At 39.7% G+C, this 27,408-nt stretch overlaps 1 protein-coding gene and 1 long non-coding RNA gene across 3 annotated transcripts in view; one reads left to right on the plus strand and one right to left on the minus strand.

Annotated features, from left to right (window-relative positions):
• The window catches only part of LOC110261617, a 75,780-nt gene extending 67,229 nt beyond the window's left edge, over positions 1 to 8,551 (minus strand). The window contains exon 1 of the long non-coding RNA XR_002345981.1: positions 8,445 to 8,551. This is a non-coding gene — a long non-coding RNA (uncharacterized LOC110261617). The remainder of the gene's footprint in view (positions 1 to 8,444) is intronic.
• DSEL (dermatan sulfate epimerase-like) lies at positions 8,811 to 26,964 on the plus strand. 2 transcript variants are annotated; one of them, XM_021099387.1, is made up of 3 exons: positions 8,812 to 9,171; positions 9,989 to 14,507; positions 21,926 to 26,964. In XM_021099387.1, the coding sequence occupies exon 2, from the start codon at positions 10,860 to 10,862 to the stop codon at positions 14,496 to 14,498; it is 3,639 nt and encodes a 1,212-aa protein (XP_020955046.1). In that variant the 5' UTR covers positions 8,812 to 9,171; positions 9,989 to 10,859; the 3' UTR covers positions 14,499 to 14,507; positions 21,926 to 26,964. The 2 variants fall into 2 exon arrangements, with proteins under 2 accessions (XP_020955044.1, XP_020955046.1); XM_021099385.1 differs by having other exon boundaries at positions 8,811 to 9,171; positions 9,989 to 25,351.

Here is a 27,408-nt window from a genome sequence, read left to right on the forward strand (position 1 = left end):
TCTGCATTTCCAGCACAGGGACTTACTAAGTGCCTTTGGTGATCCTTATCATCAAAGACTTTGGAAAATATGGTTCTGTCCATCTCTTTTCTATTTATTGTGCATTCCAATGAGAGAGATGATTTTCTTCTTGCATTTTGGGTTTGACTGAATCCTATGATAAAAAGCTCTAGCCCAGGATGAGACATATGCCAACAGCATGGCCCTATTCTTTCATACTGAGCCTTCTCCATGGCCTGCTCTGAAGCCAGCTGCAGGGAAAATGGTTCAGTCTCATCCCCAAAGGTCCCTGGATAAAGAGCTAAACTACCACATTCATTGTTTCTGAATTCCCTCATTGTCTATAGGATGTCCCTGGCTAGCTGTGCTGGAAAGTCTGGAACCAGGTCAGGATTCCTTTCTGCAGTCGTCAGCCAGCTAGCTTTGTGCCTGGCTGGACTCCAGGTATTATAACAGAAGGGGTGCAGCTCTGAAAAAAATGCAAACCGCCTAGAGAGTTCTTACAAAATTAAGGTTTCTATCCATTTTCCCAGTTCCTGAGTCATTGCTAATCTTCCTTCCTTGTCAATTTAAATGTGCATTTCAAAATAATGGACAGCAAGATATAGAGGCTCCTTCAAAAGACATTTAAATCTCATGAAGTAGTGATTAAAATCCAGAAAATGACCTGCTCAGTAGCCCACAGAACTATATCTAGTCACTTTTGATGGAACATGATGGAGGATAATGTGAGAAAAAAATATGTATGCAACACACACACACACACACACACACACACACACACACACACACGACTGGGTCACTCTGCTGTACTGCAGAAATTGACAAAACATTGTAAAACAACTATAGTAGAAAAAATAAAATCTAAAAAAAAAAAAAAAATCCAGAAAACGAAGTAACAGTTCATACCTATTTTGACTTTCCATTATGCCTTTTCTGTCCCTAAGGTTAGATAAACTCCATTTGGCTGGGATTATTTTTTTCCTGTTTAGGTTCCCCAAACACTTTCTGGTAGAGCACCTATTGAATATTTATTAAATAAATGGAAAAATAACTCTTAATACATTTCTGCAGATATAAATAAGATTATTTGAATACAGCATCAGTTGGACTGTTCCAGGCTGAAAGGGGCTGCAGTAGTAGATAACTTGAGAGAAGGACTGGAACTTTTCTTTCCAGCATTAAAGTGGAAGTTGAATTCCTGGGGCAGAATTGGGCTAACATAGGTAAAATCAGGAAATTAATTTTCAGGGCATCCAGCTTCTAAAAAGTCAAAACCGTGCATGATATGAACTGGATCCATTTTGAAAACATATTTTGTTTGGACTTCACCGTGTTTTCAAAAAAAAAAAAAAAATTAAGTCATTCAAAAAAAAATCAGGTTGTATCACATAAAAATCTAGGTTTCTGGCTTTCCTTGCAAAAACAGCCTAGCTGGTTATATGAGATCCTAAATTCCACATGACAACAATCAACTGTTACCGCCATATGTTACCTAGTGAGACAGTGTGGTACCATGGTTAGCCTTTAGGTTATTTTGAGGATTACAACAGAAAGTCTTTTGTAAGTAACACATGCTCAATGAGTGTCATTATTATCATCAGCATTAGTACACCGACATAATCAACATCATAATGCTTACCTACCAACACTGCATAGGCCTATGACAGCCCTGAAATAAATATTAGACTATTTTTCTCCATCCTTGACTCCTTCTCTGTATCTTATCCAATATAATTTTCTGCAGTTTCTTCCTGCAGGAACGTTCTATACGTGTGCTACTCAATATTATAGCCACTAATCACAAGTGGCTACTGAACATTGGAAATGTATATGGTACACTTAAGGAGGTAAATTTTTATTTTATTTACCTTTAATTCTTTTTAATTTAACCACACATGGCTAGCAGCTACTATATTGGACAGCACAGCTTTAAAGCTCCACTCAAACAAAACTTATTCTTCCTTCCCTCTGTCTCTATCAAACTCTGCTCTCTAGATCTGAAAATAATTTATGCTCTATTGTAAGTACCTGGCAATATTTTAAAAGTATTATACCATTAAGGGTAGTCTGCCAGTTTTGCATGATCAAAATCGCATTTAAAAATATGAATCCTTGGATCCCCTTCCCTACTCTATTGTCATGATTCTGGAGTAGGGCCTCAGATCTCCTATTGTGTGTGTGTGTGTGTGTGTGTGCGTGCACGTGTGTGTGTGTGTGTGTGTGTGTGTGTGTATATATATATATATTCTTTTTTTGCTTTTTGGGATTTTACCAATGGCATATAGAAGTTCCCAGGCTAGGGGCCTAATTGGAGCTGCAGCTGCTGGCCTACACAACCACTATGGCAACATGGGATCTGAGTCATGCCTGCGACCTTAAACCATAGCTCATGGCAACTCTGAATTCTTAACTGAGTGGGGCCAGGGATCAAACCTGAATCCTCATGGATACTAGTTGGGGTCTTTACCACTGAGCCACAATGGGAATTCCTCCTATTGTATATTTTTAACAAGGGCTTCTAGGTGATTCTTATAACCAGGTAAATTTAACAAATTCTATCAAAGCCATAATTTTCAAAGAGGGATAAGAAAGAGGAGTCAGCTTGCATTAGGCAATGTATAGGCATTATTGAAGGACTGATGCCAACCTTCCACCCTGCCTTCCACTTCCCATGCCCACCTCAACCATCACCACCTCAACAGCCTACCCTTTCCATTTATCTCTAAGGGGGAGCATGGCTCTTTGGTGGGTCATTTTTTTTTTTTCTTTTGGTTTTTAGGGCTGCACCTGTGGCACATAGAAGATCCCAGGCTGGGGTCAAATCAGAGCTACAGCTGCTGGCCTAGACCATAGCCACAGCAACGTGGGATCTCAACTGCATCTGCGACTCACACCCACTGAGCAAGGCCAGGGATCGAACACACATCCCCATGGTTATTAGTTGGATTCATTTCTGCTGCGCCACAACAGGAACTCCCTGGTGGGTCATTTTCTAGCAGATACTTTTTAGATGTGAGCCAGTTCTGTTCTCTTATGATGACTGATATCTTAAACCCACACGTCAGCCCCTAAGCTATGTTCGATCGACTTGACCCTGAACGGCTTTCCATCACTGTGCGAGTTGCGATGGAACCCTAGCCGTGCTGTGCAATCATCTTTGTCTCCTGAGACTTTGAATGTGGAGTTCAAAAAATTATTCCTGCCCACTGGTAGAATCAAGATGATATAAACTTGAGCTGAAGAGCAGCCATGGTTAGTCATGTCCCCATGAAGGATCTGATAAAGCTGATCCTCAGAAAAGACAAAAATGAAGCAAGTGCTCAGAAGCAAAGAGATGACTCCTGGCCTTAGATAGATGGAAAGAGGGACCCTACCTCCTAGCAGCTTTTCAGTGAGGACATGGTGCAGGCTAAACCTAAGGTGACAGCCCTGGGGGAGGTCACTGGCTGACACCACATAGGGATGGCCTGTCACATCTGCTCCCAGCTCCCAGCTGCTTTCTGGGGAATCCATAAAGAATTGCAGTTGGCCACTCAAGGCCCCAGTACAAACTTCTCTGCTACCTTTCACTTAAATCAATTTGCCCCCAAAACATGTAATACAAGTTCCACCGTTACTAGATTGTCTTTTCTTTCCTTTTTGTTTTAGAAATACTATTTGCCTCACCCTCTCAGGTGTGAATAAACAATTAGCATATAAAATAATTAAACTAGCTGTGAAATAGTTACCCACATGTCTCTGGGTTATTCTACAACACCAACTTCTATCCCGTTGGTCTCTGTGCTCCTGTCAGCCTGGGGATGTTTTGGGTACACATCCAAAGAGACCCCCAAAGTCACACACACAGTTGTGTAGGGAAGAAAAGAATGAGAATCCTTGCCTTAGAACAGTAACTCAAAATTTGGTGTGTACCTCAGGTGCATTTTAAAGGCGGAGATTACCAAATTCATACACTCGAGAATTCTCAATCCAGAGGGTTCGGACAGATTTGAGAAACTGACATTTTTAATAACACCTTGGTCTTTCTGATACTGGAGGGTTCAGGATTTTAATTTGAAAAACATTGTCCTAAAGGGAAAAAAACTCAGCTAATTAAAAAAAACGTTTGAGGGGTTTGTGTGTTTGTGAAGGGTTATGATTTTTTTAACATTGGCAGGGGATTTCTGATAACCCTAAAGTCACATTTTCCCCTTACTGTTTTGTAGTCATTGATTTATTGCCAGTTGTACCTGGAAACCTAGCCTAGGCTTTCATTTGAGGTGAAATAGCTAGGTTTAGTGGTGTCTTTGGTCAAGGGAAGATAAATGACCCAAGATCTGCTAAACAGAAGGCCCTGTGTGAACAAATCTGGTAACAGCTGTCTCTGGAACTAATGGCCAAAAGCTGATTGAAAAACCAGGGGAGAATTCAAGATCTGATTTAAACAACTACCAACAATTTGCACATACTCAATTTTTGGAGTCAGTGGGCTAGGGCAGAATGTAGTACTGACATTCTGGGCTGGAAATTCTTTGTTTGGGGTTAGGGGCAGTCTAGTGCAGTCTAGTGCAGTCTAGGATGCTCAAGAGTGTTCCAGGCCTCTAGATGCCAGCAGTTCCTCATCCCACAATGTAACAATCAAAATCAAAATTACAGACCCTGCCAAATGTCCCCTGAGGGGCAAAATTATCCCCCACCCCATAGTTGACCTCTGGTACAGGGAGGGGGAGGAAGAAGAAGGGCCCATCTTGTTCTCCCCTTTTAAGTTTCACCTTGTCTACAATTTTCTTTCAAGTAAAAGCACACCTATACATAAGCAGATGTGGTAGCAATAAAGCTTCTCATTTATAAATACAAGGTTTTAGTGGACTTAGGGGAAACTTCTTTCTTCAGAAGTTGGCTTTGGTATTTTTAAATTTTTATAAATCCAGTTACTGTCATACAGACTCTTGTACAGCTGGATAAACAAACTCGAGGGACACTGCCAGCCACATCTTCATTAGCAACTCTGCAGGCAAAATCCCTGTAATTCTGAGATGTTTTGTATTCAAAGCAATTGCAGAAAGAGCATTTCCCAGATTCTACTGCTGCTTTAAATTGGTGGTTTTGTCTTTATTATTGGTGTGGCCTACTACTGCTGGCCAATTGTGCAGTAAAATTTTCAGCTTAAGTTTGGTGTCTGTTTCTGTACAATCACAGCTGCTTATCTCTCCCCAAACTCTGGGGCAAAACTCATCCTAACAGTGCTAGTGGATGAATAGAGTATACATCTGGCCTTGATTAAGTGGCTCAAGAAATCTGCATCTGAGCTCTCATAGGTAAAACCCTATCAAGGAAGGGCTATGGCAAGAGTTTGAAAAACTAAGTCTTCCCCAGATTCAAGTTTCCAAGTTCTGCACAAGCATGGGTTGCATGCCTTGCAGACCCACGCACAGTCAGTTGCTGAATGCACAGCAATTAGTTCTTCAATATCCTTGTCCCAGTTATTAAAGGTCCACCAAAATAAGAGATCATGGACAAATATGATTTCAGTCAAGGGACTTTAGGCAGCAACTTGGCTTGTTTTATTGCTTGTACTTTATCCTTCTGTAAGGCAAGGTACTATTTGCCTTATGTTCTAAGGCTCAGAACTTGAATTTACGTATTTTAAGACATAACATTCTTACAGAAGTTCTCCTTAGAATGCTGGCTGACATCCCAGTCTGAGGTTTTACTTGAATTAAGTCACCCCAAGACACAGCTCCAACTCCTGATTGTGCAGTAGGCAGAAGTTCCGCAGAGCCACTGGGAGAATTAGAGCTTCTGATTCTGCTCAGAGCTCAGCAACCCACTCCGATGTTTATGACTTTTTACTCTTCTGGCAGTGAGGGTGATCATTCATGCTCAACGGTCAATGCACACACAACACAAAGTGCTGGGCTCTGAGCTAGGTGTTGAAGAATTTAACAAAAGAAAGGATGAGAAAAGAAAAGAAAAGAAAAAAGTAAAGAAGGAAATAGGCAGGAGGAAAAAAGGAAGCCTCTGCCTTGGGCAATCTAGTCCAGAAAGCATTATCTGTGTTGTAAATAGTGTGGCTGGGGGTAGAGTTAAAAGATATTCAAATTAAAAAACAAAACAAAACAGCTTTTTATTAAGTGCTTTGAAATCACGAGTAAAATCTCATGTAGATTTAAGGTCTTTTTATATAGCAGGAAATCCCTAGAGCGATAGACTGTGTGGTTCTTCCCTTATATTAAAATAAGATACTGCCCCAGGATTCTGAATTTAGCAGCTGTTGGTATATGTGTCTCTTGCTACACTCATAAAGATTTTTAAAGCTCAGTAATATAACATATAGCTCATCCCTTCTATGGTTGGATGAATTATTTATAATTAACTAACTTTGTGCAGTCTTCATGTGTGGAAGGGGCAATAATTGGACCTATCCATTTTTAGTTCACAGGAAACAAGATGCTTTTCATTTTTCATAGTGCCATTTACCTACCACACTTTCTGCCAATGATTTGAATTGTTCAGCTGTAGCATAGCTTCTGTTTTATTTCAAAGCACTCACAACTGGGAGACGATGCCAGTTCAGAGTGCATTAGCCTGAAAGCTCATTTGGTAATGCTGAGAGGTGAGGGCCATCCCCCGGCTTTAGCACAGATGCATGGGGCAAACCTGAGAGCCACAATGTCTGCACCTGAATTCATTCATCTGTAAAGTGAAAATGATCATATTGATGTTAAATCCTAAAAAGAAAAGGATTGGCTGGAAGTTAAAATATTCCCCTGGAAAATGTCTGTGTTCATTCTAAGTCTCCACCATCCACCTTGCCTTAGCATCATGAGGCACTTTGGATCCACAGAACAGAGGAACCCTGTCCACACATTTTGTTCTGAGAAATGGTCTGCATGTTTACTCACTATGTTTACACAGATTCTTAGTCAGTTTCCAAAGCTTCCTCTTTGCAGAAAATTATAAGAATCTCTGTTTGGACTCCTCTTACCCCCAACTCCACTCTCTCCCATAAGTGAGGCTGAAAGCCCTTGGTCATCTTTTTTCATCTGGGTCACACAGGGGGGACAGTCCAGATGTTTACAGGAAGTTCTGTCCCTGGAGTTCCAAGGAGAATCCTTGTTTCAGAATGGACCTCAGTGGAGGAGACAATGCTCTATGTGAGTCCAACTGCTGAAGGTTCAACTTATTTCAAACACAGATACTGCCCTTATGAAGGGCACTAAGAGACTGCTCATGACCTGAAACAGATTTAAACAGAACACAGGAGTCAGCCAGGGAAAATACTAAGCATAAAACAAATGATCTAAAGGCTGAATATAGATACAAATCATAGAGAGCTAGAGTAATTCATTCTGGTTAGGGAAAATCTAGGGTGTATTTACAGACAAACTTAAGCATCTGTGCTGAGACAAGTATGATAAGAGAAGTTCAACAGTCAGAAAAAATTCAACTAGTAAATGGAGATGTTGGGCAGAGAATGCTATGCAGGAAGGAACAGGATAAGCATAGTTATGAAAGCACCAAAACAAAAGCCAGTTTGGCTATTTGGACTGGAGGAGGGTCCCCAAGGAGATAAAAGAGAAGACCGATGAGGAGATAGAGGCCACATTTCACCTCCCAGGTGAATTATTTTGAAATTTATTCTGCCAGCAACATCTACTGCTTGGTTTTACCACTAAGTGATCTAAGGCACTCACTTTTTAATAGGCACATCTGTTCATTTTACCAAAATGGGATGGAATAGGAGGAAACTGAAGGTGTCATCAATTCCCAACTGGGGAGGGGTTGTTCATTTGAAACAATTGATATTTCACAGTTTTCCTATTATTACTAAGTTATCTGTGATGGTAGAGGGCAAACCTTAGGTTGACTCCTGCTGAAATGTAATCTCAGATGTCTGAGAAGTTCCCTATGTCCGGTAACATAGGAGTCACCGCTGCTCTACGAGTACCAAAGTCTGGAATTGCACACACATATGATGGTACCTGAGCCACACTTTCTTCGATGCCTGTGGGTCTTAATTCCAGGTTCCATTTCTTTAATAAGAAAGAGATTCCTTTCATCTGTTTGTCCCATATTTTCCATATTTATACCGCTGGAGAACTTATTTCAATCAATAAAGGTGATTAGTCTTTTTTGTTTTCCTCTGATTTTTAGTATCTGTGCTCTGGAGGTCAGTGTCATATTAATCTGGTACATTGATTTTGCATTTCTAAATGACACCAACCTCAGCCAGGCTGACTCACATTCATTCACTGCTCAGTCGTTCCTAAAGGGTGCTTCCCGATATCCCACAGCGTCATCCTGCCCGGCCCGCTTCTCCCAACAGTTCTAATCCTACCCAGAACATTCTCTCATCTCCCTCTCCCTCCGAGCCCTGTTTGATCGTCCTTTCCTTACAACCAAAGGGGAAATATCAGCAGAGACCTCCCGCCAGCCGGGAGAAGTCTTCAGACACTCACACTCTCAAATTTCCGCCCGCTCGGGCCCCGCTCGTCCCATACCGCAAGGCAGCCACTGCAGCCGGGAACACGCAAGCTTAAGAGACTCCTCCGGTTCGGATCTCGGGGGCGGGGGGGCCGCTGGCCCCACCCCCCTGCCCCGCCTCTCTCCAGCCCCGCCCCACAACCTGCACCCCAGATCTCCTGCTCTCGCTCTCCCGGAGGCCCGAGGCCCTGAGGCCACGCCCCATCTTTTCCCGCCCCGCCCACAGCCCGACTCGCGGTCCCTCGCCCTCCCAGGCCCAGAGGCCCCGCCCCTGCCCCGCCCTCGTTTCGTTCCCGCCCCGCCCCCTGCCCGCGTCGCCGTCTCTCGCCCTCTCCGGGCCGCGCCGCCGGAGCTGGCACTGAGGAGCGGCGGCCGCGGCGGCATTGGGACCTGGGGACGCCAGCGCTCCGCTGGACACTGCGTCCCCCGAGAGCGCCCACGGCGCGCGCATCTGCCTTCTGCGGTCCGGGGCTGCCCGGGGGCGTCCGGCGTTTCCCGAGAGCGGGCGTGTCCAGTGCCGGGCGGGAGACGAGCGCGGGGCCACAGCCTGTTGGAGCGCTGGGGGTGCCGGGCAGGGGGCGCGGGGAGCCCTGCCGGGGACCAAGCGGCCCGTTTCCTTGTGCAGAGCAGTTTTCTCGAACTCTCCGCCTCCGTCTCGTTGGGGCCCACCGCTGCCGGGAGACCCCATCCAGACCTACCAAGGTAAGCAGACTCGGCCATTTAGGGGTCTCTTGTCCCCAATCCACAGCCGGAGGTCGGGGATGGGGAGCGGGGGATAGAGTTGGCCTGTTCGTAGGAAGCGAATAAAAAAAAATGCAACAGGCAGGCAGGGCGGATCAGGAAACTCCTAGCGTTAATGTTTCCCACAGAGAGGAGACTTGTCCAAGACTGAAACTTGCTTAGGTTCTTCAGAAGCCAAGACGGGCAGCTGCGAAGCCGCTCCTTAAGTCTGGGTCTGAGCTCCCTCTGGTGGCTTCTTGTAAGGATGTAAAACGAGGCACAGGCGAGAGAGATTGGAGCAGAGCTCCCACACGTTGTCATGACTTCTCCTTGGAGAAAAGTGCCTGTTCTTGGTAGTTCCCCTTGCAAAGACACCTTCTGATCCCTTGAAACCTAAACCCTCGAACTGAATCAAAATGGTCCTTTCAACTTTCGCTTTTTGTCTCTGAGTCCTTCATGATCCAAACAAGAATGACAGCAGGACTCACCTTGTATTAACTGCACTTGAATTAAAAACATTTTACAAGACTAAAAGCAAGCCACACAGTTAAATACTCCGGGGTAAGTTCTGTCTTGTAGCGCTTGTCTTCTGCCACTATTCATTGTTATCCTAATGTGTGCATTGAAAAGTATAAGAAGAAAAAAGAATCATTTGGTCAAACTTAGATTGTACTTAATAACAGATTTTATTGTGATTCTAAAATTTCTATGAAGGGATGGTAGAGCATTTAAATCTTCCGTTTTTGTCCATTCCCAGCCTACCAGTAGCTTCAGAGAATTTGTTTTGTTTTTCCTCCAGAAAAAGAGTGTCATGAAAAAGGAGCAGAAAGGAGACCTCACTGTTGGTGAAAGGGGAGTTTTCTTTCCCAGTTGGTGGTTACTTCATGATTGGAAGAGAAGTACCTAGGTGGCTGAAGAGATGAGATTTTCCTAGTCATACTGATGAAGCTGATAAACGAAGACAGGAAAATGCTTTCTCTGGGTCATAATGGGCTGATGAGTAAGTAAGCCTGGAAAGACAGATCTGAAATGAGGGCAAGAATTTTGAGTGTTTTAAAACCAAGTAGGACTTTGAACACTTGTTGAGGATATTTTTATCTCAAAAATGGAGGAAGAAAAAATTCTCAAAGCAGGAAGTGTAAAAAGCTGAGAGGAGTAACAACCTAATCCTCTCCAAGAATTTCAGTACTTCATCAACTTCTCTGGACACACACAAGCAAAGGCATCAGGCATCCTATCACAGGTGGTGGTATCCTACGGCAGGAATGATTTCTTAATTTGGATTTGGGAGTGCTTTTTCTTTTTCACAACGTGTGTTTCTTGACTCGTCAAGTTAGGTAGATTGATGTCAAGGAAGTAAATTGTGAATTCATAGTATGTTTGACCTCTGTTTGCTGTGTGATATGGGAAAATTAGAGGTTTTAACCTTCCTTGAAGCTTTATTGAAAGCAGTACTGCGTCAGGGACACAGACCCACAGTATAAGTTTTCTTTTTGGTGACTGTGCTTATTTTGAATGAGCAGAATGTTAGCTGGATTTCACAGCGTATGTGATTTACAGTCTTTGTTTTATCAAGGCCTTAAATGTATGTTTTAAACTCACCAGATGGGAAACACATTGAGTGCTGTGTGTGACACGTACGCCTAAGGAGAGGAACTCCCCGATGGATCATGGCGTTAATGTTTACAGGACATTTCTTATTTTTAGTGTTAGTGATGTTTGCTTTCTCTACTTTTGAGGAATCTGTGAGCAATTACTCTGACTGGGCAGTTTTCACAGATGACATAGATCAGTTTAAGACACAGAAAGTGCAAGATATCAGACCCAACCAAAAGCTGAAGAAAAGTATGCTTCATCCACATTTATATTTTGATGCCGGAGAGATCCAAGCAATGAGACAGAAGTCTCGCACAAGCCATGTGCATCTTTTTAGAGCTATTAGAAGTGCAGTGACAGTTATGCTGTCCAACCCAACATACTACCTACCTCCACCCAAGCATGCTGATTTTGCTGCCAAGTGGAATGAAATTTATGGTAACAATCTGCCTCCTTTAGCTTTGTACTGTTTGTTGTGCCCAGAAGACAAAGTTGCCTTTGAATTTGTCTTGGAATATATGGACAGGATGGTTGGCTACAAGGACTGGCTGGTGGAGAATGCACCAGGAGATGAGGTTCCAGTTGGCCATTCCTTAACAGGTTTTGCCACTGCCTTTGACTTTTTATATAACTTATTAGATGATCATCGAAGACAAAAATACCTAGGAAAAATATGGGCTATTACTGAAGAAATGTATGAGTATTCCAAGGTCCGCTCATGGGGCAAACAACTTCTTCATAACCACCAAGCTACTAATATGATAGCATTACTCACCGGGGCCTTGGTGACTGGGGTTGATAAAGGCTCTCAAGTAAATCTCTGGAAACAGGTGGTAGTAGATGTGATGGAAAAGACAATGTTTCTGTTGAATCATATTGTCGATGGTTCTCTGGATGAAGGTGTGGCCTATGGAAGCTACACAGCTAAATCAGTCACACAGTATGTCTTTCTGGCCCAGCGCCATTTTAATATCAACAACTTAGATAATAATTGGTTAAAAATGCACTTTTGGTTCTATTATGCTACCCTTTTGCCAGGCTTCCAAAGAACTGTGGGTATAGCAGATTCCAATTATAATTGGTTTTATGGTCCAGAGAGCCAATTAGTTTTTCTGGATAAGTTCATCTTAAAGAATGGAGCTGGAAATTGGTTAGCTCAGCAGATCAGAAGGCACCGACCTAAAGATGGACCCATGGTACCCTCTACTGCCCAAAGGTGGAGTACTCTTCACACTGAATACATCTGGTACGACCCCCAGCTCACCCCACAGCCTCCTGCGGAATATGGTACTGCAAAATTGCACACGTTTCCTAACTGGGGTGTTGTCACCTATGGGGCTGGGTTGCCAAATACACAGACCAATACCTTTGTGTCTTTTAAATCTGGGAAGTTGGGAGGGCGAGCTGTGTATGACATAGTTCACTTCCAGCCATACTCATGGATTGATGGGTGGAGAAGCTTTAACCCAGGACATGAACATCCAGATCAGAACTCATTTACTTTTGCCCCCAACGGGCAGGTGTTTGTTTCTGAAGCTCTCTACGGGCCCAAGTTGAGCCACCTTAACAACGTATTGGTGTTTGCCCCATCACCCACAAGCCAGTGTAATAAGCCCTGGGAGGGTCAGCTGGGAGAATGTGCCCAGTGGCTCAAGTGGACAGGTGAGGAGGTGGGTGATGCAGCAGGGGAGATCATTACTGCCTCTCAACATGGGGAAATGATATTTGTCAGTGGGGAGGCAGTGTCTGCTTACTCTTCAGCAATGAAGCTGAAAAGTGTTTATCGTGCTCTACTTCTCTTAAATTCTCAAACTCTGCTAGTTGTTGACCATGTCGAGAGGCAAAACAGTTCCCCAATAAAATCTGTCAGTGCCTTCTTTCATAATCTGGACATTGATTTTAAGTACATCCCATATAGGTTTATGAACAGGTACAATGGCGCCATGATGGACGTGTGGGATGCTCATTACAAAATGTTTTGGTTTGATCATGGTGGCAGCAGCCCCATTGCTAGTATACAGGAAGCAGAGCAAGCCGCTGAATTTAAGAAACGGTGGACTCAGTTTGTTAATGTTACATTTCAGATGGATTCCACAATCACAAGAATTGCCTATATCTTTTATGGGCCATATGTCAATGTATCCAGCTGCAGATTTATTGATAATTCCAATTCTGGACTTCAGATTTCTCTCAATGTCAATAATACTGAACATACTGTTTCCATTGTAACTGACTACAACAACTTGAAGACAAGGTTCGATTACCTGGGATTTGGTGGCTTTGCCAGTGTGGCTGATCAGGTCCAAATAACCCGATTTGGTTTGGGCACTCAGGCAATAGCAAAGCCCATAAGACGTGATAGAGTGATTTTCCCCTTTGGATTTAAATTCAATGTAGCAGTTGGATTGGTTTTGTGCATCAGCTTGGTGGTCTTAACTTTTCAGTGGCGGTTTTACCTTTCCTTTCGAAAGCTGATGCGGTGGATCCTCATACTTGTGATTGCCTTGTGGTTCATCGAGTTGCTGGATGTGTGGAGCACTTGCACGCAGCCCATCTGTGCAAAGTGGGCAAGGATGGGGGCCGAGGCGAGCGCCAAGGCTTTGTCTCCCAATGGGCACCACGTCCATCTTCCTGATGTCGTCATTACCTCACTTCCGGGTTCCGGAGCCGAAATTCTCAAACAACTTTTCTTTAACAGCAGTGACTTTCTCTACATCAGGGTTCCCACAGCCTACATTGACATCCCTGAAACTGAATTTGAAATTGATTCCTTTGTAGACGCCTGTGAATGGAAAGCGCCAGATGTCCACAGCGTGCATTTCCGCTTACTCCGAGGCTGGCTGCAGTCCTTGGTTCAAGACACCAAACTCCATTTGCAAAACATCCATCTGCATGAATCCAGTAGGGGTAAACTGGCCCAATATTTTACCACGAATAAGGACAAAAAAAGAAAATTGAAAAGGAGAGAGTCTTTGCTGGAACAAAGAAGTAGGATGAAAGGCGCCTTTGATAGAGACGCTGAATACATCAGGGCCCTGAGGAGACACCTGGTCCATTACCCCAGCGCTCGGCCTGTGCTCAGCTTAAGCAGTGGGAGCTGGACCTTAAAGCTGCATTTCTTTCAAGAAGTGTTAGGAGCTTCGATGAGGGCCTTGTACATAGTGAGGGACCCTCGGGCTTGGATTTATTCCATGCTGTATAGTAGTAAACCGAGCCTTTACTCTTTGAAGAATGTACCAGAGCACTTAGCTAAACTGTTGAAAATAGAGGGAGGCAAAGGCCAATGTAACTTAAACTCAGGCTACGCTTCCGAGTATGAAGCCTTGAGGAAAGAATTATCAAAACCCAAGCCACACGCAGTCTCCCTGCTGGCTCACGTGTGGCTGGCAAACACCGCTGCAGCCCTGAGGATAAACGCCGACCTGCTGCCTACCAGCTACCAGCTGGTCAAGTTTGAAGATATCGTGCATTTTCCTCAGAAAATCGCAGAAAGGATTTTTGCCTTTCTTGGAATTCCTTTGTCTCCTGCTAGTTTAAACCAAATATTGTTTGCCACCTCCACAAACCTTTTCTATCTTCCCTACGAAGGGGAAATATCACCAACTAATACTAATGTTTGGAAACAGAACTTGCCTAGAGAGGAAATTAAACTGATAGAAAACATCTGCTGGACACTGATGGAACGTCTAGGATATCCAAAGTTTATGGACTAAATGCTGCAGGTCAGCAGAAATTTGCACTAATACTTTCCAACCCAATTTGTGGAATTAGAAGAGTTTGTTTATTCTTGTAGTGTGTGTGTGTGTGTGTGTGTGTGTGTGTGTGTGTGTGTGTGTGTGTGATCAGTTTGTTACTACGCACAGAGAGATTATTTTAAAAATAGGCACTGTATTTGGCCTAGCAGGATTTATTTTTTATGTCACTACTTTCCTTGCCTTTGTTTTTGAATGTTTTCTTCTAAAATGTTTCTGCTGCAGAGGTGTAGATGAAGTTATATTACAGTGGCCAGGGGAGACAGGAAGATTTTAAAGGATTTTTTCTAACTCTTTCCTTTATCTGTAACTGGCCGATCTGTCTAGGAACCTCACACACTGCAAAAGACCTTGCAGTTGCTGCTTTACCGAAGCGTCTCTGGCTTTCAAGATGGACCACAAAAGTTCTTTATCTTTTTTAAAAGGTGTGTCCTAACACACTTATCTTGCTCGCATACACACACACACACACACACACACACACAATCCTTTTACTGTGTATAATGTTAAGTGATATCACTGGGTATAGTGGAAGTTCCTGGGAGAATTGTAGGCTCCTTTCTGGAAAATACAGATGGGAATACAGAATAGATTTCTTTTTCTTTTACCTTTTTATTTTTTGGTGGTCAGAAAGTGACCTGAAAATCCTCCTTAACATTTTTTACTTGGAAGTAATAAGGAGTCAGCCTTCGAACAGTGGGCGCCCAGGACTGGTAGAGTATCTTTAGACCTGTTTACCTGTTTAAAATGCTCTTTTTGCCTCCTGTTCACCATCACCACTCCCACTCTATCCTTTCTCTCATTGTCATGCGAAACAATCAGTAGTTACTAATGGCTAAACTCCTGATATTTGTGGGGATTTTTTTTTTTCCTCTGTCCTGATGATTAATTTTGCATCAAAGCCTGACACAGCCTTAGAATCAGATTTCTCCCTGTGGATTTATCACTGTATGACTCAAAGAAAACAGTGCCACTGCTGCCAGTGTTTTTTCGGACTGGAAACAGAATTGGAAAACTGCCTGACTTAGCTTGCATCCCTTTGAATGAGTCTACAGACTGCCAGTGTCTGCATAAGTTAAAGGCGAATGGGAGATGATGTCAGAGGCATCTGTTTCCTTTACCATCTGCATCTTATTATAAATGTAGTCGTCATAAAATGTGGTTCGTTTTATTTCAGTAGGCTCTGAAATCAGAGTGCTATGCCATTAGAAGCCAGTGGAGTAATTATAATGGGTTGGATAAAAAACGTTAGGCGGTGTGGAGACTTGATGAAAATCTCTGTACAGATTGCAGTCTTCTTCCTGATGTTTCAGACTGTAGTCCCCATCCCCCCTCCTCTAGGCTTTAACACTTGGGAGTCTGTCATTCTGACCTAGATAAAAGTGGTTCTTTCTCAGTAGTTTGTTATTATGTCAAAATGTGCCTCCAAGGTGATAAAGCTGTGGATATGTTACATTCCAGCTAAAGCTAACTGGACCGTCATTTTTCTTACACTACAGTGTGAAAGCAGACCACTCCCCCCCCACCCCATCTACTTCCTTGGGAATCCCTCCCTGCCTTCTCTCTACAGTGTCAAAATGAATGAAAATCATATTGTATTAATACAGGGTTGAGAGGACCCTCAACCCTGACTGAGGACCTGAGTCCACACTGTTATTCTCAAGAAAGGTTATTCTTCCTACCTCAAGGTTATCACCAAGCATGTAACATTGCTACATGCATGGCAACACTAGTTCTGTTATTGATCAGAGTCTCAGTGTTTGCTTGATTTCAACTCTCAGGATGTGTGATTTTAGATCAAATAAAAAGGCTTTGGGATTGGTGGTAATGTTAGGTCCCATCAAGGTAAGAATTACAAACATGTGCAGGTAACAGCAGGGAAAGCAGAAGCTTTACCATGCCTTTTCCTTTACATTGCACAGAAACAGGCCGACAGGCAGAAGAGAGCCAGGTTGAGTACGTGAAGGGGAAGGGAGAGAGATGGAAAAAATGAAACAGAAAGAGCAGTTCTGTGAATGGATATGGGAACAACATGGGAATATGTTATTTATAGCTTCAAAAAGGAACATGCTTAACAAAATGATTTTCACAGGTGAGGGATGGCCCAGCCATTGGATACATGTGTATTTGTTGATGCTTGGGACTCCCTGCTTTATAATCTCAGACGTCTAGGTCCTGTACTTCTAGGGAGTTTTCCTAGGAAAAACATGAATAGATTCACCACTCATTTTTATTCTTATCATGAAAATAATGCAGTGATTATCATGTGACACTTCCAAAGAAAACGATTAAAAAGATATCCTTTCCATAAAATCAATTCCTTTCTTCCTTAACTTCCCCAAACTTAGGCCTAGTTGGGATAAAAGCATTCATTAAAATAATGCAACTTAAATATTGAAATTCTGAAAAAAATGTGTTAATTTTTCTGACAAAAGTAACATGCATCTGGTGGTAATGTTGATCTGGTTTTCAGACGTTCTGAAATATTGCAAATTTCTCACTTTGGATGACACAGGCTGTATCCACAGTTGAATTTACTGTAATGGAAATTCCAGAAAGGAAGGAAATGGGAGAATCTGTTCAGGAGAAAGAAGATAAATCTATGATTATGCTTAAATGTATTCTACAGAAACCTAAAGAGGCACAAGTTTTAGGCAGATGACACAACAACACATACATACTCAACTTAGACCCCAAATATTAGACATTCGATTGGCTGGCTTTTTAGACAAATGGAAGAATCAGTAAATGCCTAGTAAGAACGAGATAATTATTTATGTCCAATTCTCAGACATGGCAGAGAATCTGCCACAAATATGTTTGAAGAAGAACCTCTCTTCTTCAAACATAAACTAGTTATGTTTAATTTTTTTTTTTCCTTTTATGGAAACACCATCTCATGTCTGCCACTGATGTTTGATTGGCATCATTTATCAGCAGAGCTTTTGGTACATCATCATAGATCCTAGATGTTCTTGATAAAAAGTCTATCACATTTAGTTATCTATAAATAGTAACTGGTTTTAAAGTTGCTATGTTTGACTTAACTTTGGTCATAATTAGAAAAAGATCACTGATATAGAAGAAAATGTGAATAAAAGGCAATGTAAGTGTAACAGCACTTATAGAGGTAAGGGATCTAATATTCTTAGAGCCAGGAATTTAACATGTGGCCTACCTACTGCTTATTTAAATGTAGACTAAAGTGTGTCTAAAACCAGCTGTTAAGGCAGTTTTTTTCAGCACTTGGCTAGTATCATTTCCCTTCATGTTGGCAGAAAAAATCCATATAGTATTTTAAGAACTAGACAGATTTTTTTTTTGGTACAAAGGATGGTAGGAACTTCAAACAATAGATTCTCACATTCTCTATAGTTAACTTGTAGAAGCTTGAGCTGTAATTTATATGAGCTTATGTTGTATTAAGCCCAAGTAAAATGTTGAATTAATTCTATTTTTAAAGATAGGTTCAGCTAGGTCTTCCAAACCATGGGATTTTTTGGTTTTGATTTTCATTTTTTTTCACACCTATCCAGTTATGCAGCAAAAAAACAAACAAAAACCTATGCTGAAGATCGCAGACAAGTTGGTTTGAACTGTGTATATATAAAACACTCCTATAAATAAATAAATAAAAGCTAAAACCACATTGGCTATGATTGGGATAATTTGTAGTAGCCCTCTTTTTTAGGTTTTTGGCTAACTTAGGACTTTGTGTGGAGCTAAGAAGGTAGAAGCTGGGAAATGCAGACCCACATTTTCAGCCACTAAAACTTTCACCCTTCAGTGACGGGCAAGTCTTGCCTCTACTCCCTTAACTTAATTCCAAGTCCTGCCTTTGACTTGCTCTCAATCCATTTCTTGCTTCTCCATACATTATCCTAACTTACTAAGCAGTGAGAACATCCTAGTACTATGCACCTGTGCTCTACATCTGCCCCGCCTGCCATTGGGAGGATCTTCATTCAGGCATGAGACCTCCAAAAGGAAGTTTCTAGCAGGTCCCTTGAGATTCTAAGTAGGTGGTACACTAGGTTGGCACGGTGATGGCTTTTTTTGTTTGTTTGTTTGTTTTTGTTTTAAAGATAAGGATCCACAGAACCATAAGGTTTCCATGCATGCATTACAATCCTCACAACAACTTGCTGGTACTTTTGTTACAGATAAATCTGAAGCCCCTGTGGTGTCTATAGGGGATCTATTTTTGTTAAGGAATTTGGAGCAGGTTTACAATTTGTTTATCAACTCAAGTATTCATTGTACTTTTTGCCTGTTTACTGTCAAGGTATTGATTAGCATGAGGGAAGAACAAAAATTGCTTGATATTGACTCTGCCCTGTGAATAATTGGTGGTCTCTCCAGAGACTTCAGAACTAGTAGGTATTCATCAAGAAGAGGAGAGCAGGAGCATGCCAGGTAGTGATTACCACCCAAGGAAAGGCACAGAAAGTGTTGCCTGTTCTGTAGTAGACATATTTCTGAAGTGGTGGTTATGAGGAAAGGGAGTGGTTACCAAGTTATTGGTAAATTTGGACAGAGATGGTCTTAGGTTTGACTATAGTTATCATAGGATGTCCCATCACTGAGTAGCCTTTCCAAAGAGAAGCACAAACAAAAGTGCTGACCCTTACCCTCTCCCCTTGGGGAGGGGGCTCACTTAACTACCCCAATATGTTTGTCACAGAGAAATGTGGTCTATTATTGTATATCGAGGGATACCCTGAAAAGGATGTGTGAATGCAATCTGACTGAGGTGCTACTAATAATATTAAGATGAATAATTCTGTTTCATTTAGGCTCCAGCTGGCCAGTGGGCATCTTCTTTTCTTCTCCCTCCCATCTAAATACCTTCAGATCCACATTATCAGACACAGCTACCAATTCTGGGAATGCAGTAGTGAACAAAACCTATGGAGCTGACAGTCAAATACATTTTAAAAGAACTCACTTTAGGAAGATAAAAACAAGCTATTCTTTTCCCTTTCATGTAAATAACAGCAGAAGGAAGGAAGGGAAGGAAGGAGGGATTGAAGGAAGGAAGGCTAAACCTAAATCACCAGAGAAAGTAACATGCACAAGGAGAATCATCCTGTAACAGCTGTGTTCAATATTGTGTGAACTATTTAAGAATCTCTTTGAAATCTTGTTGTAGCTAAAATTTCAAAAAAGAGGAAGATAAATTGTAATCTGAGCAAATCTTTTCTGTAGTACATTGCAGTTGCTCTGTTTTATTTCTTTAAAATATTTCTGTATTGCTCTGACTCTCTTGAGATGAAAATTTTCTTTCTAGTGTATTAACACTCATGTTGAATATCAATTAAGTAACTGAGGTTTCCAAATGTCCTGGATATGTGCTTTTCTCATATACTGTCTTCCCTATTTCCATGTGTACGGTATACATGTTGGTCTTGATATAAGGAAGCAGAAGTTCATGCACACATGACATCCATGATACTGTCCATTCCTCCCTTTGGAAATCAATTCAGCTCCCATCACTGGCACTTTTCTCAACTAATAAATGAACAATATGAAATCTCTAATCCCTGAATTAAAATCTGACACACTTCTATGAACAATGTATTGTGCACATCTTACTTTATTCATTGCATAATGTAAATAATGCTGTCTACCTTTGTCATCTTGCAGTGAAAGATTACTGCCCAATTTTATTGGTACTTATTTATTGTTTTAATTGTGTTCATTTATCCCTTTGCCTTGTTCCAAAAGATTAATTTTGTGGTAGATTTGCTTAAAGTTCTTGGAATTTTAAAATAAGGCTTTTTAAAATATATTGAGCCATTTTAATTTGATGCCTTAATGCAATATTTCACAAAAGTTTAACATGGGATTTGTAAGAACATAATACAACCAAGAAGTGATGGAACTGCTTCCATAAAATACCCATGAAGAGACAAATGCCTATAAAAATGTGGTTAATAAAAAGATAACCATATACAAAATAGGTGGGTTTTACTCTCCATTTTCAGACATTAACCTGGGTGCTTTGGTTAATTCGATGCTAACTTGCTGGAACTGTTATTTCTCTAGATTTACCAAAATAAACTGAAATGTGCATACATTCAGTTATACTTTGCATCTTACTCAACATAAATGATAAAAGTCTCAGAAAGTCCCATTATTGAAAACCTAAGTAGAAAGGTACTTACTTGAATACACACATGAAAACTTGGCAGGATTCCATTACTAGAAGAGGCTATAAGCTTTCCTGTGTGTAACCAACAGATTGCACTGGTAGGTTTTTCATAAACTTTGTTCGTACCTTTCTCCCATTTCCTTGCTTAACTTGAAGAGGGATACTTCTATTAAGAATGTTATATTCACAACCCTTTTATATACTATATGAATTTTCAAATTAGATAAAAGCCAATACAGATCCCTAGGTCAGTAAACAGTGAAGAGCTGTGAGGTCTTGGGCAACTTCCTTAATTTTAAATCTCCATTTCATCTGTAAAACTCCTCCAGAGTTGATGTAAGAATTAAATAAAACCACATGTGGGAATTAATAGAACACTATTTCTTTCCTCTTTCTGATTACTTCCAATTCATTATATATCAAACCCATATATAATGTGATGCACCATTTTCCTAATAAGGAAATATTAAAATGTTTTCAGAGATTTCGAGCATACATAATTGGTATATAGGCCAAATATACACCTATTTTAGTCTTTCCTATATCAAGCGAATTGCACAAGCATGTAAAATCACAATTATGCAAATAATATATTGATTTGAAAATCCTTTTTTCATATTCACATTTTAAGAAAGAATTTATTCAAATTTTCACTTCAGCTTCAATGTCTTCATCATTTCTAGAGTCAAGTTTTGAGTTTTTCCAAAGAATTTATTTCCTTCTGAGTTTTACTGAAGTAGAGACTTTTGAATTTAACTATGATGCTATTTCTGAAATTTTATTTCATTTTACAAGTGCTGTTCATATAGCATTAATCATAACTTTATGTTCATACCTTCTTTCAGTAAATACATAATTGCAATCTACATTGTAATTGTAATCACTGTATTTTTCCCATTAAAATTTTCCATTTATTTATTATGAAATATTCATAAAAGCTGGGGGTGTCTAAGACTATGTGTGAACATTATCATTTACTCTGCTGGCTATGTTGGAAAAAAATAACCAATCTGAAGTAGCGTAGCCGCATTACACATTTAATATTTATATACCTTCACACCGTATATAACAAATTATTATATCAATAGAGAATGATCTCATCTCTATAGAATAATTGTTTCTGTTAATTCTCGTCATTCATATATATTCTTTGTGTAAGGGTAAAATCTTACAGTACTTTATCCTCTGCTTGGTCTTTGTAAGTTTGGATACTTTTTCTCTTCCATGGCTGTAGATTACAACCCAGGAGTAAATTCCAGAGCCTCCAGCCAGAAACTCAGCTTTCCAGCAAGGAGTGCAAGAGAGAATGCACCTCTGCATTGGGACCAAGTGCCACAGACCTTTGATAATAGCGTTCATAACATTGAAGAGAGGGATTCCTTTCCTGCGATTGATTTTCCTTGGATATTGCTGTCAACACTCTTGCTAAGGTTTACTGTATGCAGATTACAAGACACTCTTTTGTTGATCCTTGCCTATGCCAGCTCTGCTGCCCCCACCCCTACCCCCCCATTTATCAAGCTGTAGGTATTATAGATATGCAAGACAGATTATGCTAATTTGTTGACACTGAAAAGATGTGCTGACCCCATCGGAAGCCCTCCCCTATGATAAATTTCCGTGGCCAAAGCTGGGACCTAGAGTCAGAATTCCTATGCTCACACACTACAGTATGGTACAAAGCATACATATCTGACCTTTCATGACCATGTCCTCTTGCTCTGACCAGCTCTCCCAGAGGTAACGTCTACCCTGGATTTTATGTTTACCATCTCCTTGCTTTTCCTTATAGTTCTACCACATATGTCTCTATCTTACCAACATACTGTATATTTTTACATGTTTTTATACTTTATGTAAACAGTAACATTCTGGATATATTCTTGTGCAATTTGCTTTTCTTTGCTCAGAATTTTATCTAATGCATGTTGATGTCTGTAGGTGGAGATCATTTATTTTCAACATGACAGTGTTCCCTTATATGAGTATGCTATTATCTGAAATACCATACTTTGTCTTGTATCTTGGTAGATTTGGGGTACATTTTTAATTTTTACAAATTCAACCATTATATATAAAACTTCTAGTATATGTCATATAATGCACGTATACATGAATTTTGTCATTGTGTTTTGTTTGTCCCAGAATGTTTCCACCCAGCCCCACTCTAGCCTAGAATATATATTTGGGCTCAAAGCACATCCTCAACTGTTCTAGATGCTACCAAATTATTTTTACAGATTGTCTGTACAAATTGACTTTCCAGCCATTATCAAAATTTTTTGTTGCTCCAGAATTTCTCCTGAATTTGACCTTCTTCATACTTTTAAATATTTTCTTGTCTGGTGGGGGTAAAAGGATGTTACCTTTTTCCTTTTTTTTTTTTTTTCCTGCATTCCTCTGATTATTAATGACATAGAGCACACACAGTATGTAGTCCTTATTTTTTCCATTTATGTTTCTTCTTTGGTGAAACAAAATCCACATTCATGTCTTTTATCCATTTTTCCATTGTGTTCTTTTTTTCTCATTGATTCGTTGAAGTTTACAGTATATTAATACTAATCTTTTTTTGGTTATATTTGTTGAGAATAACTTCTTGGCTTATATTTTCATGATCTTTGTATTATGACTTTTGTGATATACTTTGATACACAGGTGTTCTTAATTTGAATGTAAACAAATATGTTAGTGTTTTGCTTTATTATTTATACTTTTTTGCATATTATTAAAGAATCTTTCTTAAGGTTTTGGCACTGAAAATGTTCTCCTCTATTTCCTTCTAAGCATTTTAATTTTCTTCTCATTATCTATTGCTGCAAAACAATATTATCTCAAGTGTAATGGTCTAGAACAGCACACATTTATTATCTCACCATTTCTGTTGGTCAGGAATCCAGGCATGGCTGAACTGGGTCCTTTGCTCAGAGTCTTATATGTGGCTGCAGTGAAGTTGCTGGCAAGGACTGGGATCTGTCTTGATACTCAGCTAGAGAAGCATCCCTTCCAAGCTCATGGGGTTGTTGGCAAGACTTAGTTCCTTGAGGGTTGTTGGACTAAAAGCCTCAGTTCTTTTAGAGTCTACATGCCACAGATTCTTTTATATTTAAATACTTAATCTGCTTTACATTAATGCTGTCTATTCTGAAATCTTTTTTTTTTTCCTGTATGAATAACCTGCTATTCTAGACTAAAAAGACTCAGTAACCTTTTCTTTTCCACTACCCTTTAATGCCATCTCTACCATATAGCAAGTCCTTATATTTTGTATGAGTTGATTTCTGAGCTCTACTGTATTCCACTGGCAAATTTGGTAACCCAATGACAATCCTGCACTATCTTAATTACTGTAGTCCTTTCATTAGCCTTGAAATCTGGAAAAGCAAGTGTTTTGATTTTCTTTTTCCTCATTTCTTAAGCTTTTCTTCCTCCATATGCATTTCAGAATTAGTTTGCACAGTTCCTCGGAGTAAACAAAGAACAATACTTGGGTTTTTTTTGTTTTTTTTTTTGCTGCACCCATGGCATATGCAAGTTCCCAGGCCAGGGATGTTCCCCAGCTAGGGGAAGAACCTGTGCCATGGCAGCGACCCAAGCTGTTGCAATGACAATACAAGATCTTTAACCCAATGCACCACAAGAGAACTCCAGAAAAATACATGTTAACTGTAAATGCACTACATCAATTTTTGAGAGAATCGACCTCTTTACATTAATTAATGCCTATTACTAAGCATGATATGTCTCACCTTTTACATGTGTTAATCCTTTGATAGACAAGTATGAGCACTTTATATATTATTATTACAGTGGATGATATTTATTTTTAATTACATGTTCTAACTGATGCTAGTATATAGAAAATACAATTAACTTTTGTGTATTTATATTGTATCAGGGAACTTACCCTCTAATTTAATAATTTACCTATAAATTCTTTCCCGAAATACTTATATAGGTAGTTTTGTAATCTTACAACTTTTAATCTTACAACTTTGTAATGTTCTTACTGGATTTGTTAGGACATTCTGTAAAATACTGAATGGATTTGATAATGTGAATGTCTGTGTACTGTTCCTAATGCGAATGGAGTGCTTCTGTATTTTACCACTGAGCAAATGGATGGATGCTGTGTGTATTTCAGAGATTCACCTAATCAGGATGTGGTAGTCGCTTCCACTCCCAGTCAATAAGTGACTTTTTATCATCAGTGCATGATGAGATTTAGTCAATGCTTTTGCTGCATTTATTGTGATAATCATATGTATGTTTTTTTGCTTTTATCTGTTAATGTAGTATATTAGGTGAAATTGTTTTTTTTTCTTTAGAGATTAAACCAAACTTGGCTTGCTATGATAAAACCAGACTGGGAATGATTCATTATATTTATATTTGTTGCTGGATTGAGTTTTGTTAATAATTTAAGATATGTATAGCAATACTTGTAATTGTGATTTTCTCATAATATACATGTCTAATTTTGAAGTCAACATACTTGTCACACAAAATAAGTTGAGAATGTTCTATTTTTATATTCCCTAGAAGAGTCTGCATAGGAGTGAAAGGATATAATGTCAAAATATTTGTTAGAACTCATTTGTAAAATCATCTGGCCATTCTGTTTTCTTTGTGGAAACATTTTAACTAAATATAAAATTTACTTGGTGGTTATAGGCTTATTTTATTTCTATCATGTGTTTATTTTGAAGCCTATTTAGGCAAGTTATGTTTTTAAGGATTTTGCCCTGTTCTTTAAATTTTTTATTGACCTAAATTCACTAAAAATGCATTCTGCTGCCTAATTATCAGATCCCCCACACACTTTTTTTTGCCATCCCTAATATTGAATATGTCTGCCATATTTTCTTTGTTCCTGGTGGTTTCCAGCCAGTGGATACTGACAATAATAGGTCATATAGTTAAATTGCCATCTATATAGGTTATATAAATTAAATTGCCTTTTCAAATACTAATTTTAAGGGACTTTTTTTGCTCCTTCCTACTATTTTATGTTTATTTGCTACTGCATAACTGACTCGTGATCTTACATATTTCCTTCATTTTATTTTATTTTCTCTAACTTCTGTTGTTTTTCTTTTTTATACTTAATTATATGACAGCCCTCCTTTTTTTTTTTGTCAATTTCTACTGGCCAAAAACCATGAGGAATGAACTGGATTTTTTGTTTGTTACTGCAAGAAGGATTTAAATAGTATAGCTTTGCTCTGCTATCAAAAAACAAAATAATAACAATAACAGCATTAAAAAGGAGCACCAATTAGAAAATTAGAAAACATGATTTTAGTATAAACAGGTAAAGATTTAATATGTTTAATGTAGAAAAAACTATGAATCTCTAAGCAAAATAATGATGACAACTTTAAAAGAGAAGTTGAAAGTGATACACATTCATAAAGCAGATAATCTGTTTTACCAATTCCAAGTACTATCACTTTTATTTTACAATTCATATCTTAGCCTCCAAATTATTTCTGCTTAAACCCTGTCCTCCCACTACTAAATAAATGGGGTGGGGGGGGAGAAATATAGAGGGAAAAAATTCCTTGGGATTTAATCAAAAGGTTTAGGAGTACTTCTAAACATAAATGAAGAAAGAGCTATAGTCCTCTGTGACCAGAACTTTCTCTGTTTCTCACTGGTATAAAGTGTCACTGTAGGTGACCTGTCATGCCCAACTCAAACTCAACAAATGACACTTTTATGTGGGGGCTAGAATCACATGCTTATACAATTTCTGCATAGTTGAAATTGGTGGCCTGTGCACAAAAGGCCAGTTCTTTTTGGTCCTTCCTCTCCCCTTTTATTTATCTATTTTTTACTTATTTTGTTCTCAAAAGCACAACCCACTGAACCACTGTTACTGGGTCTAGAAAAGTTGCCTATCTTAGGTATATATTATGCACAAATCACCCACCCTGCACCCTATCCCTTGCAAAAACCATTAGATGCTTCTGTTGAGCCAGAATTACCAGCCTAAAATCCCCTCTCAGGGTAATGTTATTTCAGGTATTTTCTTATCCTCTCTTGCACACATAATTGTTTTTGGAGTCATGCTGAACCAACTTTCAAGGGCTGTCTACTTCTTATTTTGAAAAAGAGGGCTTGGTTATAGGTCACTTCACTTTCACAAATGTCATGGGCTCCCTTAGGAAAGAAAGAAATCAGCAGTCATCACAGTGACCAGCTTGGTACCAAGCCATAGGTGAGGGACTTACTTATTTCAACCCACTAAAGTTTCCTTCTCTCAAGCCAATAGGCAGCAATTTATGTTTATGCTTAAGGTTATGTCAAAACAGTGTTTCATTTGTTTACATCTTAGCTTACACAGTATGGGCAAAGAAAGCACATCTGCCTAGATAGAAAGCAATTTGGAAAGTCAAAAAAAAATGTAATTGACCAAGAAATATAAACACTATCAATCTCATTATTAATTACATATATTCAAATTTAAAAAAAGATCAGTATTGTGTCTTAGTTTAGAAATCAATAAAATCAGTTTTGGTAAATATACATGAAAGTAAATTACTGGCTATTGCTTTGGTAACATACACATATATTCTTTATTAAAAGCAAATTGACTGTTTCTGAGATATTTTAAAATCTCCTCTTCCACCAGCAAACTTGCCTTTTGGCCCAGCACTTCCACTGCAAGCATCTTATCTCATAGGAAAACAAAAGAGAACAAAAGAGACAATA

Source organism: Sus scrofa, chromosome 1 (assembly GCF_000003025.6).
Source record: "Sus scrofa isolate TJ Tabasco breed Duroc chromosome 1, Sscrofa11.1, whole genome shotgun sequence".
Lineage (NCBI taxonomy): Eukaryota > Metazoa > Chordata > Mammalia > Artiodactyla > Suidae > Sus > Sus scrofa.

What these genes read in the sequence shown, in the direction of transcription:
- DSEL (XM_021099385.1), top strand. Translation starts at nt 10,860, where the DNA reads ATGGCGTTAATGTTTACAGGACATTTCTTATTTTTAGTGTTAGTGATG.